This window comes from Psittacula echo (assembly GCF_963264785.1).
Source record: "Psittacula echo genome assembly, chromosome: 26".
Lineage (NCBI taxonomy): Eukaryota > Metazoa > Chordata > Aves > Psittaciformes > Psittacidae > Psittacula > Psittacula echo.
In genome coordinates, this window is record NC_137761.1 from 3,881,059 (window position 1) to 3,895,633 (window position 14,575).

At 44.6% G+C, this 14,575-nt stretch overlaps 1 protein-coding gene and 3 pseudogenes across 4 annotated transcripts; all 4 read left to right on the plus strand.

Annotated features, from left to right (window-relative positions):
• Positions 1-905: 905 nt before the first annotated feature.
• On the plus strand, positions 906-1,202 carry LOC308230487 (feather beta keratin pseudogene; annotated as a pseudogene). Its single transcript has one exon. The product of its transcript is annotated as a feather beta keratin pseudogene (transcript).
• Positions 1,203-4,050: 2,848 nt separating this feature from the next.
• On the plus strand, positions 4,051-4,347 carry LOC308230490 (feather beta keratin pseudogene; annotated as a pseudogene). The gene has a single exon. The product of its transcript is annotated as a feather beta keratin pseudogene (transcript).
• A 2,581-nt stretch (positions 4,348-6,928) lies between these two features.
• LOC308230488 (feather beta keratin pseudogene) lies at positions 6,929-7,225 on the plus strand (annotated as a pseudogene). Its single transcript has one exon. The product of its transcript is annotated as a feather beta keratin pseudogene (transcript).
• A 4,985-nt stretch (positions 7,226-12,210) lies between these two features.
• On the plus strand, positions 12,211-12,561 carry KRTAP13-2 (keratin associated protein 13-2; the record flags this gene model as incomplete). The annotated part of the gene is made up of 1 exon (XM_080635193.1): positions 12,211-12,561. The coding sequence occupies one exon, from the start codon at positions 12,211-12,213 to the stop codon at positions 12,559-12,561; it is 351 nt and encodes a 116-aa protein (XP_080491319.1).
• Positions 12,562-14,575: the final 2,014 nt, after the last annotated feature.

Genomic DNA, 14,575 nt, shown 5'->3' on the forward strand with positions numbered 1-14,575 from the left:
ATTCTGCTGAGATTAAAGCTCAGTCTCAGAGAGTCTAAACCCCATAGCAGAGGTGCCCTGCCTAGAAAGGCAATGCCTAACACAGAGTGCATGAGCATAGCACAAGAGCGAGTGGCTGATGGAGCCAACCCTTGTGTGGATGTCCAGGCTGAAGCCTCAGGGTTATGAGGAGACGGGACGCATGCATCAGAAACACTGTAAAGTGAGGCCCTGCAGGGCAAGAGTCTTGCTTCACCTGGTGAGGTAAGAAAATCCTCATCATTGGCTGCATCATCTGCCTGTGCTGACGTGTCAATTCCCCTGGAAACATTTTGGCCTCTAATAGTGTCAGTTGAAAGGAGCCTGTGTGGCTGAATGGGCACGTCATGAACAGGGAAATGAAAAGGAAACATTGCAGGAAATATTAACAGTGTCCCCATTTATTTAATTGTGATGCTTTGCATGGAACATGAGCTCTTTGGTAAACACATTTCATGCTCAAAGACTGCCTCTGTGCCTGGGGTGTCCTGCATCACTATAAAAGCAAGGCCAACTGCAGGCTCCCACATCCACTTCTCCTGCCTTCTGCTTGGTGAACAAGGTGAGCTGCAACCAAATTTGCCTCTCTCCTGTTTTGCTTAAACTGTTTCCTTTCTGAGCTTGTTGTATCTTTTGCCGAGAGTCTTGGTCCTTTGTCCTGCTCCTGACCTTAGACTCTTAGCCACCAATATGAGACGTGGAGAAAGGTGTTTGGCTTTCATTCCCATTTTGGGTTCAGTTCTCTTATCTCTCTTCTTCCCTACTGAGATTGTCCCTGCTCCCAAGCCTGCGCCTTTGCTCTGGCTGAGCAGGCTAACAGGCTGCCCCTCACACACTGCCTGTGCTTTCCCTGCCCTCTCTCCCAGGTCCACCTCCATCCCACAGCCATGTCCTGCTACGATCTGTGCCGTCCCTGTGGGCCAACCCCACTGGCCAACAGCTGCAACGAGCCCTGTATCAGGCAGTGCCAGGACTCCAGGGTCATCATTGAACCATCTCCTGTGGTGGTGACCCTGCCCGGACCCATCCTCAGCTCCTTCCCCCAGAACACCGCTGTGGGATCCTCCACCTCTGCTGCTGTTGGCAGCATCCTGAGTGAGGCCGGAGTGCCCATCAACTCTGGGGGCTTCAGCCTCTCTGGCCTTGGTGGTCGCTACTGTGGCAGAAGGTACCTGCCCTGCTAAAGCCAGGTTGGATGTCTCCAGTGAGTGCATGGACCAGGAAGCATGAAGCCAGGTGCTGGACTGAGGACATTGCTGCTGGCCAGAGTTCCCAGATGGGTTGAGCACTGCCATTTCCTCCTACAAGGGAGGGATGGAAGCAACGTGTCAACATGTGCTGTCTGGAAATATGTCCAGCTGATGTCGTCTTCTTCTCCTGCTTTCTTCTCCACATCATGAGTACCTGTTGCCTCCTGCTGTCCTGTGTCATCCTCAAGCAAGCAGAGAGCTCATCACCCTTTCCCCATGTGTGTGGAAGGAAGACGCTTGCCCCATTGCTGTGAAGGGTGCCTGACTGTCAGGTGCCCTAGTAGTATCCTGGGCAGTATCCCCTCCAGGTTGCACTGCTTGTTTCTCTCTTTAAACTCATTAAAGTTTATGCTGCATTGTAGCTTGAGTTTTCCTTGTGTTCCTTTCTTCCTGGGATGCCCAGCCAAGCTGGGCTGGGGAAAATGAGATTTTCTAGAGGGGAAGAGAGTGAATAGGTAAGGTTCACTGTTTGATCTGTCTTGTGCTTGGAAGAGCTGAGTATTCTTAAGGGGTATGGTCATTTGAAGAGAGATATGGTGATGGGGGGGAGTGTGGTATAGTCTCAGCATGAAAAAATTGCCATGAACTCTCCGAACGGACATGTTAGCACCACGCTAGCTTGGATACTGCCTCTAATAACCCAGTGGAAGACATTTCTATGCAGGCTAACAGTCACCTGTCCAAGGCTCTGAATGTGAGCTTCTGCCCTCCTCCAAGTACTTCCTCCAAGCCCTGAACTGAAGGGAGTCTAAAAGTAATGTTAGCCAGGGCATCTAAGAGGAGATGTGACCTCTCTCTGGATATTGGCACAATGGGGATGGGTTCATCACTGTTGTGTAAAATTGTTTAGGGGGGAGAATGGTCACACAGGGGAAACCCTCTGAAAGAGATGAGCAGCATCAGTGACATGTTCTGGAAACTCTGTGGAGGTCTACAAGGGAGCAGGAAAATCATCTTTGCCCCCACTAAAGCAGTTCATTGTTCAGAAGCACTAGCTGATGCGGAGTCCTTCTGTGTGTGTCAATGTGTCCTTAACAACAGTTGTTCTGAAGCAGATGTGCTGCAAATCATCCCCAAACCCCACTCAGCTGCTGTGCAGGCTGTACCCATAGAGGTGTCAAGCAGTGATTCCTCTGTCCCTCCAATCACCCCCCAAGCTGGAAAGACTGAGGAAATGGTACCCCAACATCTCAGTTCTCAGTCCCCCCATAACAGGCAGGCAATATTTTGTGCTGCTGCTCTGGTTGTGCTTCAGGTACAGTAGGAGTTGTGCCGTGACACTCCTATTGCCCTTGCAAAGATTTATGGACCCTGCTTGCTGGTGAGCAGAGTTGGGTGTCCTGTGGAATTCCTGCCAAGTATTTGGCCATGCTTGGTCTGCCAGCTGTCTGCGTGGCTAAAGCAGAAGTGTCAAAGACATGGGCAGTAAGAACACAGATTCAGAGAATCACAGAATTACAAAATCATTTATGTTGGAAGGAACCACTAGAGATCATCCAGTCCAACCCCTTTGCCAAGTTATGGCCACCTAGAGTGGGTTACACAGGAATGCTACTGTGCTGATTTGAAGTGTCTCCAGAGAAGGAGACTTCACAACCTTCTTGGGCAGCCTGTTCCAGTGCTCTGAGAAAGAAATTCTTCCTCATTTTCAGGTGAAACTTGTGGTTTAGTTTATGGCTAGTGACTCCTCATTCTGTTGCTGAGCATCATAAAAAGAAGGACATGTATTGATTACCAGCATGTACATTGGTCATCGGGGAGTATCCAACTTTGTAAGTGGTCTCCAGCAAATAGTGTTGGGAGGGGAATAGCCTTGGTTCTTAGGCACTGCTAGTCTGCTGTTAAAGGCAGGTGGAGATGAAGGAGAGAAGAAAGATGGCAAAAGAGGCAGAACAACTTCTACTGAGATCAAAGCTCAGTTTCAGAGAGTCGAAACCCCATAGCAGAGGTGCCCTGCCTGGAAAGTCAATGCCTAATACAGAATGTGTGTGCATAGCACAAGAACGAGTGGCTGATGGAGCTGAGCCTTGTGTGTGGATGTCCAGGCTGAAGCCGCAGGGCTGAAGGAGATGGGCCACATGCTTCAGGAACACTTTAAAGTGAGTCCCTGAGGGCAAGAGTCTGGCTTCACCTTGTGAGGTAGGACACTCCTCATCGCTGGCTGCATCATCTGCCTGTGCTGACTTGTCATTTCCCCTGGAAACGTTTTGGCTTCTAATAGTGTCAGTTGAAAGGAGCCTGTGTGGCTGAATGGGCATGTCACAAACAGGGAAACAAAAAGACAGCATAGTAATGAATATAAGCAGTGTCCCCATTTATTTAATTGCGATGCTTTGCATGGAAGATGAGCTTCTTGGTAAACACATTCCATGCTCAAAGACTGCCTCTGTGCCTGGAGTGTCCCACACCTGTATAAAAGTCAGTCCATCTGCAGGCTCTGTCATCCACTTCTCTTGCCTTCTTCTCCTTGGTAAGCAAGGTGAGATACAACTGCCTTTTCCCGCTCTTTCTCCTTTTCTCCTCTGTCTTGTTGTATCACTGAGCTCCTTTTTCTTTGTGTCCTGAGTCTTGGATCCTTGCAACCACAACAGAAGGTGGGGGAAAACCTTTTTCAGGGGATGCTTCAGAATTGGGCGTCTAGGATCTTTCTTCCTCCCTACTGAGATTGTCCCTGCTCTCCAGCCTGTGCTTTGCTCTGACTGTGTAGGCTGTCAGTATGTTCCCTGCCTGCTGACTGTGCTTTCCCTGCCCTCTCTTCCAGGTCCACCTCCATCCCACAGCCATGTCCTGCTACGATCTGTGCCGTCCCTGTGGGCCAACCCCACTGGCCAACAGCTGCAACGAGCCCTGTATCAGGCAGTGCCAGGACTCCAGGGTCATCATTGAACCATCTCCTGTGGTGGTGACCCTGCCCGGACCCATCCTCAGCTCCTTCCCCCAGAACACCGCCGTGGGATCCTCAGCATCTGCTGCTGTTGGCAGCATCCTGAGTGAGGCCGGAGTGCCCATCAACTCCGGAGGCTTCAGCCTCTCTGGCCTTGGTGGTCGCTACTGTGGCAGAAGGTGCCTGCCCTGCTAAAGCCAGGCTGGACGTCTCCAGTGAGTGCATGGACCAGGAAGCATGAAGCCAGGTGCCAGACTGAGGACATTGCTGCTGGCCAGAGTTCCCAGATGGGTTGAGCATCCTCTTTCCCTCCTGAGAGGAGGTATGGAAGCAAATTGCCAGCCTGTGCTGTCTGGAGACATGGCCAGTCATCTTCTGCTGCTGCTTTCTTGTCCGCATCATGAGTCCCTGTTGCTTCCTGTTGTCCTGTGCTATGAGTTCATCCTGAAGCAAGCTGAGAGGGCTCCTGCTCATTTCCTTCTCCCCATGGGCGTGGGAGGAAGGTGTTTGTCTTGATGCTGTGAAGAGGTTCCTGACTGTCAGGTGCCTTTGTCGCAGCCTGGACGGCATCCCTTCCAGGATTCACTGCTTTGTTTCTTTCTTTAGATACATTAAAGTTTATGCTGCATTGTAGCTTGAGTCTCCTCGTGTTTCTTCCCTCCTGGGATGCCCAGCCAAGCTGGGCAGGCAAAAATGGAATGCTATACAGGGGAAAGGCGTGGGTGAAGGTATGTGGTGGTTTACATCTTTCTTGGGAGATTGGGATGGTGTGTTCAACTGAAGTTGTCACTTGAATGACATAATTGCATCCGATAGTGCCTTTCCAAAGTCACACACATCCCTTTGTCCTGTACAAAAGACTTGTGTTTCACATCAAACCCCTCAATTCTTTCCATGGCCGGTAGATGTGTGTGGCATGTTCAGATGTCAAAAAAACAGTAACCCATCACTTCTGCCCCCAGACCATGTCTACTTGCCTCTCAGACCCCTTTCTGAAGTACATAGCAATGTTAGACCTGCAGAGTCACTGCTTGGGAGTGTACATGACTTGTTGTCCATGAAGCTGTAGTGAAGCCCTCTGTCTCTTGTATACCAGAAGATGAAATGAAGAAATACTACAGGGTGCAGCCATTGTGCCCTGAACAGCAGTCCACTGAGATCAGGGAGGGAAATCTCCTTGCCCATGCATGGAGTTGGCACGTAGGTGGTGTGGCCTACACCTCTGAGATATAGTAGTTGCTACTGCAACAGGTGATCTAGGGGATGATGAGCTGCCTGTCCCTTCCGGCCTCATCCTCTAGTCTTGCACAGTTAATGTTTTGCCCTTTGGTCCTCAGTATTGCTTCAGGCAGTTATGGGCACATTTTGTGCTGTGCCGTATGTAGTGGGAACACCTACAGTGTCTTTCCCCATACCTAAAGTCCTATCTTCTCTGAGTGAAAGCTGCTGGGCATTAAATGTGGCAATATGAAGGTCTGGTAGGAGACCCTATGCATGGATTTTCTGGGGCAGGGATAGGATTGAAAAGATGCTTAGCAGAAAAGACAGATTTTGCACATATACAATGAATGTAAACTTGCTCTCTTGAAGGAAAAGTCCCTCCCTCCACACTGTGGTCATAGATGGAGCTGGTGTGCTGTGTCCCAGGGGCAGAGATTTGCTCTTCTTGCACATCAGTGGCCTGAGTGCAGGAACTCCCAATCCAATGGCCGTGATGAGCCTCACCTGGGGTCTCTCAGGCCTCCTACTCCCCTCTAACCCAGTTCTCTATTTAAGCTCTGTACAGAGCCCTTATCCTTTTCTTCAGTTTAGCAGTAGGAGTGTGAGCTTCCTGTTCTTTAGTACATTTGTGTATGCCTGAGCCCCTTGATCCAGACCCTCAGTTGTGGATGGAATTCCCAGCTTGTGCTTGGGTCTGCCTGGTTATTATGGCCGTTGTCAGCAACTGATGAGCTTTGTGGCCCAGGTCAGCATCCAGGGATCTGCTCCTAATGTGCAGAGAGACTGTGGCCTTATGTCAGTCCTGCTTCATCACCAGGAGCTTGGTGGTTGACCTTGACTCTGGGCTGCACCTGTCTACTGTCTGTGCATTTTCCTTGCTCAGGTACTGTGCAATAAAATCATTCTTATACTTCTGTGTCATGTTTCATGTAATAATTTTGTCCTCTGATATTGTCACTTGAAAGGAGGCTTGTTGCTGAATGGCTACGTCACAAACAGGGAAATGAAAAGGCAGCGTTGCAGGGAATGTAAGCACTGTCCTCATTTCTTTAATTGTGGTGCTTTGCATGCAAGATGAGCTTGTTGGTAAACACTTTACATGAGCAAAGGGTGTCTCTGGGCCTGGGGCAGTCCGGACCAGTATAAAAGTCAGCCCAAGAGCAGGCTCTCTCATCCACTTTTCTTGCCTTCTCTTCCTTGGTGAGCAAGGTGAGCTGCAAGTGTCTTTGTCTTCTATCTTGTTCTCCTCTTTTTCTTTTCGCCTCAGTTGTGCTCTAGCCTTTTGGTAGCTTTTGCTGGCAGCCTTTCTCGTTGATCCTGTTCCCTGTGTTTCTTCCTCTTGTTCTCCACTTGGGGTAGGTGGAAGAAATTCTTACACTTTTCCTGTGCCTCCTTGGGAACTTCAGCTCCAGAGGCTCTCTTCCTCCCTACTGAGGATCTTTGCCACCCTACACAGGCTGTCCCAGCTCCCCAGCCTATATCTTTGCTGTCACTCTAACACTGCTGACTGTGCTTTCTTTGCCCTCTCTCCCAGGTCCGCCTCCATCCCACAGCCATGTCCTGCTACGATCTGTGCCGTCCCTGTGGGCCAACCCCACTGGCCAACAGCTGCAACGAGCCCTGTATCAGGCAGTGCCAGGACTCCCGCGTGGTGATCCAGCCCTCTCCTGTGGTGGTGACCCTGCCCGGACCCATCCTCAGCTCCTTCCCCCAGAACACCGCTGTGGGATCCTCAGCATCTGCTGCTGTTGGCAGCATCCTGAGTGAGGAGGGAGTGCCCATCAACTCCGGGGGCTTCAGCCTCTCTGGCATTGGTGGCCGCTACTGCGGCAGAAGGTGCCTGCCCTGCTAAACCCAGGCTGGACATCCATCAACCAGGAAGCCCAAAGCCAGGTGTCAGACTGAGGCTGGAGCTGCTGGCCACAGTTGCCAGATGAGTTCAGTGCTCCTCTCCCTCCCTGAAAAAGAGAGAGAGAAGCAAGGTGCTGTCCGGGCACTTGGCCAACATGTCTTGTTCTTGAAATTCCTGCTTTTGATGACTCTCCATGCCTCTGTGATTTTGAATTTCACGTTGTCTTGGTATAATGCTGTACTTGAAAATGATCAGTGGAGGGTTTTTGTTCAGAACTTGAGGAAAAGTGGAATCTCTCTTGCTGTCTTTCACTTGCAATGGGTTAAACGTTTTTTTTCTCTTTTATAAATATAGATATCTTTTGTTTGCTGAATGTTGCTTGACTTTTCATGATTAAACTCATTTTGCATCAATTTGCAGTTTCATTATGGTTTTCTTCTCCTCCTTTTTTCATCCTTTTGGGGAAGAATATGTCCTGTGGCAAATCTCTGCAGAGTACCTTCTCAGTTGAAAATGTGAATTGAATAGTCACCACAATCAACATGATAAAAAGAATTTCATTGTTCAGACTCCTGTGAAACTGAACATTTTTACGTATATATTTCTCTTGCTAATTTTTTTCCACCTCTGTGCTTAAAAGTACAATTGTACTCTTTTAGTTTTGGAACTTTCTGATCTTATCACTTATTTGGCATCTGTAGAACTCTCAGAATATGAAACCCCATAATTCAGAAGCAGTATTTGGGTATCTGGTTTTGATTAGATTGAATACTACCAGCCTCTGAAGCTTTAACCATGACATTCTTTGAGTGATTTTGACTCAGGGCTTCAAAGCAGAAGTTGAGTGTTCACACCTCAGCAGAATCAGAAAACTATGTTGATGATGGGCTTTCATATCTTCTTGTTCAAACATTAAGCACAATCCATGAAATCTTGTTGCTTAGCTAATCCACACAAAAACTCTCATAATTTAAGGGGAAAATGAGTGAAGAAGTAGATAAATGGCCATAGGTATTTCCTGTAAGATTAAAACCAAATTGCTCCTGTTACCTTCTAGGGTTTTTCTCAAAGATGTTAAAGCTCAGAACATTGTGTGCAGCTAAGAGACATCAAAGACAGATAAAGAATAGCTTGTCTGTAGGCACATAAGCTTCTGAGAAATTTATCCAAGTTTTTAATTGCATCTATGCCTTTGTTCTTCTGCTGGTGCTACGTAGGGTCTAACAGAACATAGGACAGGAAAGCAACATGAGTGAGAGTTGTGTAATTTTGACAACTGTCCACTTCATTCAGGGCTTTCTCCTTTAAAGCCCACTAATATCTATTTCAAAATTGAAATGTTGTAGTGCTGATGGAGATAGTGAAGTAACCAGAGGGAAGACAACTGGCATTCAGGTTCACTGCTAGAAGCAGCTCAAATGTTCACATCCCAGGGGAAAAAAGATAGGTTTATATTTTTTCAAATGTTTTAAGCTTATAAGCTTTCTTTGCTTAAAAATTACTTACTTGCAAAGTTACCAAATTAGAGGTAGGGGGAGAATGGTTTAGAGATAATATGGGATATGTTTACTTTTAGACTGTAGCTTGAGGCAGCAAAAGCAAGCTATGAAAGATGGGAAATCAGTAGGTCCTAGACTGAATAGAGTCTCCGCTTAAAATTTGATTTCTATGACTGTGCTTTCTATACAAATAATTGAAGGGACTTGAATGCATCCACAAGTATTTGGTGCCCTGTTGACATAACTGGTGTGACTGAAGTAATTATTCACACAGATCTCTGAGTAATCACTGATTGCACTCTGATGTACATCAAAGAATGGCTTCATTCTTGGTGGCAGAAAGGCGTCTTTCTATGATGCAAATGAACCTGTAGTAAAAGTACAGAAATGAATTTCAGGAGAATAAAGTGTCCAGTTGTTAAGTGGCCTTTTCTCAAGAACAGCCTGTCCTGAAAGGTACATTTGTGCTGCTGGTGAATGAAAAACCTTGGAGAACTAGTCTCTGCCATAAGCCCCTTGGTCTATGTTTGCTGATTTAAAAGAAGAAAGAAACCAAAGTCCTGGAATTGGCCATCTTCAGACAGCATGATGTCATGGAATTACTGTGAAAGATGCTCAACAAGGAGGTTCAAACCCTGCAGCTTGTCCAGGAGAGACTGAAAAGTAAAGTTAAAAAACATTTAGTGTGTATATATATATATATTCCACTTACATAACAGAATTCTAACAGTTTGTAGTGTAATTACTGTTGTACTTCAGTCTGTAGCAAGGGAAAAAGTTCAGTGGCGAACAAGTCCTTATGTTTTCTGCTGGGGTTTTTTCCCCTATGTGGAGAATGATACCTCAAAGTATTTTACAATTTGTATTTGTCCTCAAGGTGACTTGTGCAGCGCTATTCACATATGTGGTCTGAGATGGTACAGAATGGAGATACAGGTTCTTTTTTTAAAAGAACAGATAAATCAGGTCTACGTATCCCCATGTGTTATCAGCTGTGTCTCAGGCTGTGTTATTGAAGTGTAATAGGGTGATACTATGTAAATTTGATATAGTATAAAAGTATTTCACACAGGGCTTTGATTCTTTTTTCTGCATTCAGTGAGATTTCAGGTGTGCATATGTTTGTGCTTTTTTGTGCCTTCACAAAACACCAAAGTTCAGTCTGGACTGTTCTTATGCTTGGCTGGAGTCGGAGCTTTGTAAACACTGGTGGCGACAAGAATTTCTTAAGGATGTACACTCATAATCTTTAATAAAAGAGCAGCTTTGAATGATGAATTATGCATGGTATAAATTCTTAATATTTTTGCTTATGACTAAGGTGAAACATATACTGAAACATAAAGTTTGTCGTGCCTGAAAGGTGGCACTGGAATAAATTTGCTCCATAATACCAGAAGATGAGAGATACTTGTGTGATGGAATATCTATGTCAGAAGATAAGGAAATAAAAACAAAGTAATAAATAGTAAGGAAAAGATATTTAATCAGTTGGAAGCACTTTGCATTCAGGACATACTCGCTGGTAAATAATTTCATGCACAAAGGATGTCTGTGCTCCTGAGGCCATTCGATATGCAGTATAAAAGCAAACTCAACTCAAGGTCCTTCCTACCACTTCTCTTACCTTTTCCTCTTTTGTGAACAAGGTTAGTTCAAATCTACTTCTTTCCATTTGCTGAATTCTTACCTTCATAACAATTTGTTTGCTGTTGTTTTTTTACCACAGTATTCTGCTAGCTGCTGGTTTGGTTGGGGGGAAGACTTCTTCTCTTTAAAACATTGGGTTTTGCTGTTGGAAATGCAGGTATTTCTGGACTTCTGACTTGGCCATATAGATCCTTGAAAAGGTGATATAAGTTTATTCAAATATGGGCTTTCAGATATTCAGATATAATAGTGGTATTAATAAAGATGAACAAACTGAATGGGTAGTATGTCGGTGCAAGGGGGGTTGGAACAAGGTGATCTTTAAAGGTCCCTTCCAACTCAAACCATTATAAGATTACAGAGATCTCTGTGCTCAATCATCTTTTAAGTTCAATGTGCTTTTTATATCTTTAAGGGTCTTATCCATCATCTGTAATGCCTGAATTTTCAGCTGGGTTGATATGAAAACAACAGTGTTTGTGAAGCATGTCAGTTCATTTATCTTCAGAAATGTCATAAAAAAACTTCTTTTCTTTGCTGTTTATTCCATAGAAACTTTTCATTGTTGCCCATTTTTATTGTGATGAACTTATTACTTGGCCCAGTGGGAAGTAAGTGATAAGTAAAATGATACATATACTAAAAGAATCAGCTGGTGAGCAGAGAAACTAAGAAGGTTTAAAGCAGAGGTCTGTGGGTTATAAAATCGATTAGATGGAACCACAAGTTTTTGAACTCTAAATACCACTTTCTAAATGAAGATAAAACAGAGCTGCATACTGATATGAGAAGGAATAGCCATAGTGAGTTCAGCAAGGATAGCAAGGATATTGACTCTAATCTCATACCCTGAACCTTCTACTATAATAATCAACATGGACTTCAACCTGATAAACATATCAGAAAGCTCTGCTTGGTGTCTCATAGTACTCAAGGTTTGAAATTCTGTTATAGGGAGCAATGACATCTACTGCAAACTTAGAGAACTGGTTTCAGGGACTGTGAGAACAAAGGAAAAAAATAGCAAAAATAGAGGAGACCTCAGCACCCAACAAACTGGGATAAACATAGGAAACAGCAAACTTTGTTCTTAGTGGTATGCTGGAACCAGACACAGTGAGTATTCAGGGAATATTTTATTCAGGGAGTATTTTGTTCAAGGCCAGGTTGTTGTTGCCCAAGGCTCTGTCTAGTGTGAGGCAACCCTGCCCATGGTTTGGGACTAGATGATGTTAAGGTCCTTTCCAGCTCTTACCATTCTATGATTCTAAATCCTGGCTTTCTCATAGGATTGAGATCTTGTCCACTGTGGACAAGTTGTCTGGGAAAGATTTCCTAAGACATCAGCTTCAAGCATCCTTAACGATACTGAAATTCATACCTCTTTGTAGGCAAAGTTGGAACCTGGAAAATTATTCATTTCATTTACCAGCTGTCTGCTGAACTGTATCTGTAAGTGCACTTGTAGCTAGGTATTACTCATAATTACTACTACTACAATCCTCTGAATACCTGGAGCTGGATCTCAGTAGTGTCTTTCCAGACATACAGCCAATCAAAATACTAAAAGTAATGATATAGGTATGTGTCCTTTTGTTCTGCTTCCAGCTATTCCACTGGATCACCAACAACTGAGAGTGAATTACTTCAGCCTCCATCTTCATGTAGCATATTTAAGAATTTGCTTTCTTTCTCAACTCACACCCCACTCAGTTGCAAAAACAAATCCTTTGAAAGCTCCTATTGTCCTGAGCTGAGTAAATGTAAATGTAATATGATTCCTACATTGCATTCACTTCTGATCCTGTATTTCAGACTTGCCTCCATCCCACAGACATGTCCTGCTATGAGCGGTGCCCCCCCACCTCCTGTGGCCCAACCCCACTGGCAAATAGTTGCAACGAGCCCTGTGTCAGGCAGTGCCAGGACTCAACAGTGGTGATCCAGCCCTCTCCTGTGGTCGTGACCTTGCCTGGACCCATCCTCAGCTCTTTCCCCCAGAACACCACAGTGGGATCTTCAGCATCTGCAGCCATTGGGAGTGCTCTCAGTGCTGAGGGAGTGCCCATCTCCTCTGGGAGCTCCTTGGGGTTAGGGAGCTTTGGCTATCCAGGCCTGGGCAGTGGGTACAGCCGGCCCTACCGTCGCTACAACACCTACCGCAGTGGCTTCTATGGGCCGTGCTAAAGTGTGAGGAGCAAGCAGGAAGAAATGACCAGGAACGCTGAAGCACGACTCGACACAGGACTGAGCTCATGGCCATGTTTTTCAGATGCGGTGTTAGACGCCCACAACCTGAAGTTTATGGAGCTGTGGGAGCTAGTAATTCCCTAAAATGAGGGCCCTCCTCTTGTTGTTCTATTTTATATTTGTAATCAAGTATGCAGTTCTGCTGCACAACTCTGTAATTGATACTGACTGGTGTAAAACTTATAATTTAGACAGTAGATGGGACTTAATTGTCAAGGTGTAATGCTACACTAAGAGCTCTGTCCATGGAATCATCACAAGATGTGCCATTCTTCCCATGCTGAAATCTATTGCTTTGCAGTATTTCAATTCACTCTTTAGTATTATTAAAGTTATGCTTTTATCACATCTCTGATCTTCTGTTTTATTTCGCTTCCTCACCTACCTTCTTTTGAGACTTCTTCTGGGTGAAATTCTTCACTGCTTAGATCATCACTGCCCAGGGACATGATATGAATAATACTGGGGCCACTAATAAGAGAAGAACATATGTTTAGAGCTCCAAATCAAGAAAATGTCTAATTTAGCAGCTGAATTGCTTATTGATTCCACACTGACTCATCATATTACTTGGCTTTCTGCATCTCTGCCAAGAAATTATTCTCAAGGTTGGAAGTGTTTTATGATCTAGCACAATGCCAGGGTATCTAAGCCAGCATATAACAATGTTTGTTTTAAGGAATCTTGTGATTCACACTCTCAATTACTCTGATGTGGAGCTTCAGGGTACAAAGAAAGATTTACATTCTTTTACCACCAAATCACTGCTTGAATAATTGGATTTATGAAGTAAAACATAAAAACATGACTTGTGCTGAAATAAAACAGCAGAAGTCTCAAAGAAGGGATACACATAGCATCTTCAACAACAATATTTGATGTATTTACTTGCTATTTACTGCATAAGTACCATGTATTTTAGGATTTCTGATAAGAAACAAGTAGTCTTTACTGTCCTGATTGCAACCCTACAGAATTCCAACATGAGCTCAAGGAATGAAGCATGCCAACACAAAATAAGTATAGCACATGCAGGCATTAAAAACTTCAGAAATCCTCACAAGTAAATTGTTTTTGCTAAAGGGCAGAGCTGAGATTTAAATGAAACTTGCAACAGCTACTAAAGCTACTAAACCAATAGGTTTGAGGGGGGGAAATGGAAGAGACCCTCATGTAGGCACTGAAATAAATCCAGTCATAAAATTCGTTGCAGCTAGTACATTGTCCCCAGTAGCTAAATTGTTCCCAGGAGTTAAATTGTTTATGGTTTATGTACCAGTCTAGTCTCATCCTGCCTTTTAATGAAAAGCCTTCCTCAAAGCTTCTTTCATCTCAGAGATCTGATGATCATTTGAATGCCTTGTTCTATTACACTCAGGCCTCTGAAGTCAACATAGAGATGCTACAAATTTCAATTCATGTAAGTAATTTGTCAGCTCTTTGGCAATTTTGTAGTTCACCAGACTGACAGTGAGCTCTCTGTTGTTACACAAAAGGTTGTAATTGGGTGTGTGGAATGTGAAACTCCATCACTGATCTGTAAGTGAGAAGTATCCTTGTCTAACAGCCTTAATCCCAAAAAGCAAGATCCAAAGGCTCTCAATCTTTTGGGTGAAATCTAAACTGAACTAGCAGAATATCAATGAAAACATTTTCAGGCTGTTAATGTTTCTAAAATATTATATACCCTCCAAGAAACACTGCTTATGTCCCTAGAGGTGAGAAGGAGGAAAAGTTGGCATTTTACAGATGAAAGGGGAATGAATTCTCCAGGTAAGTGATAGTTTTCACCTTTATATAGGATGAGGAGCTATGAGGAAATAATTTTTTAAGAAGACTCCAGGTAGCATTGGATAGTAGAGATGTTGAGGAAGGGGAAGAAAAAGACTCTGCTTCTTAAATAGAAAGGCTCATAGCAGCCTTCCAGTATCTGAAGGGGGCTTATAAGAAT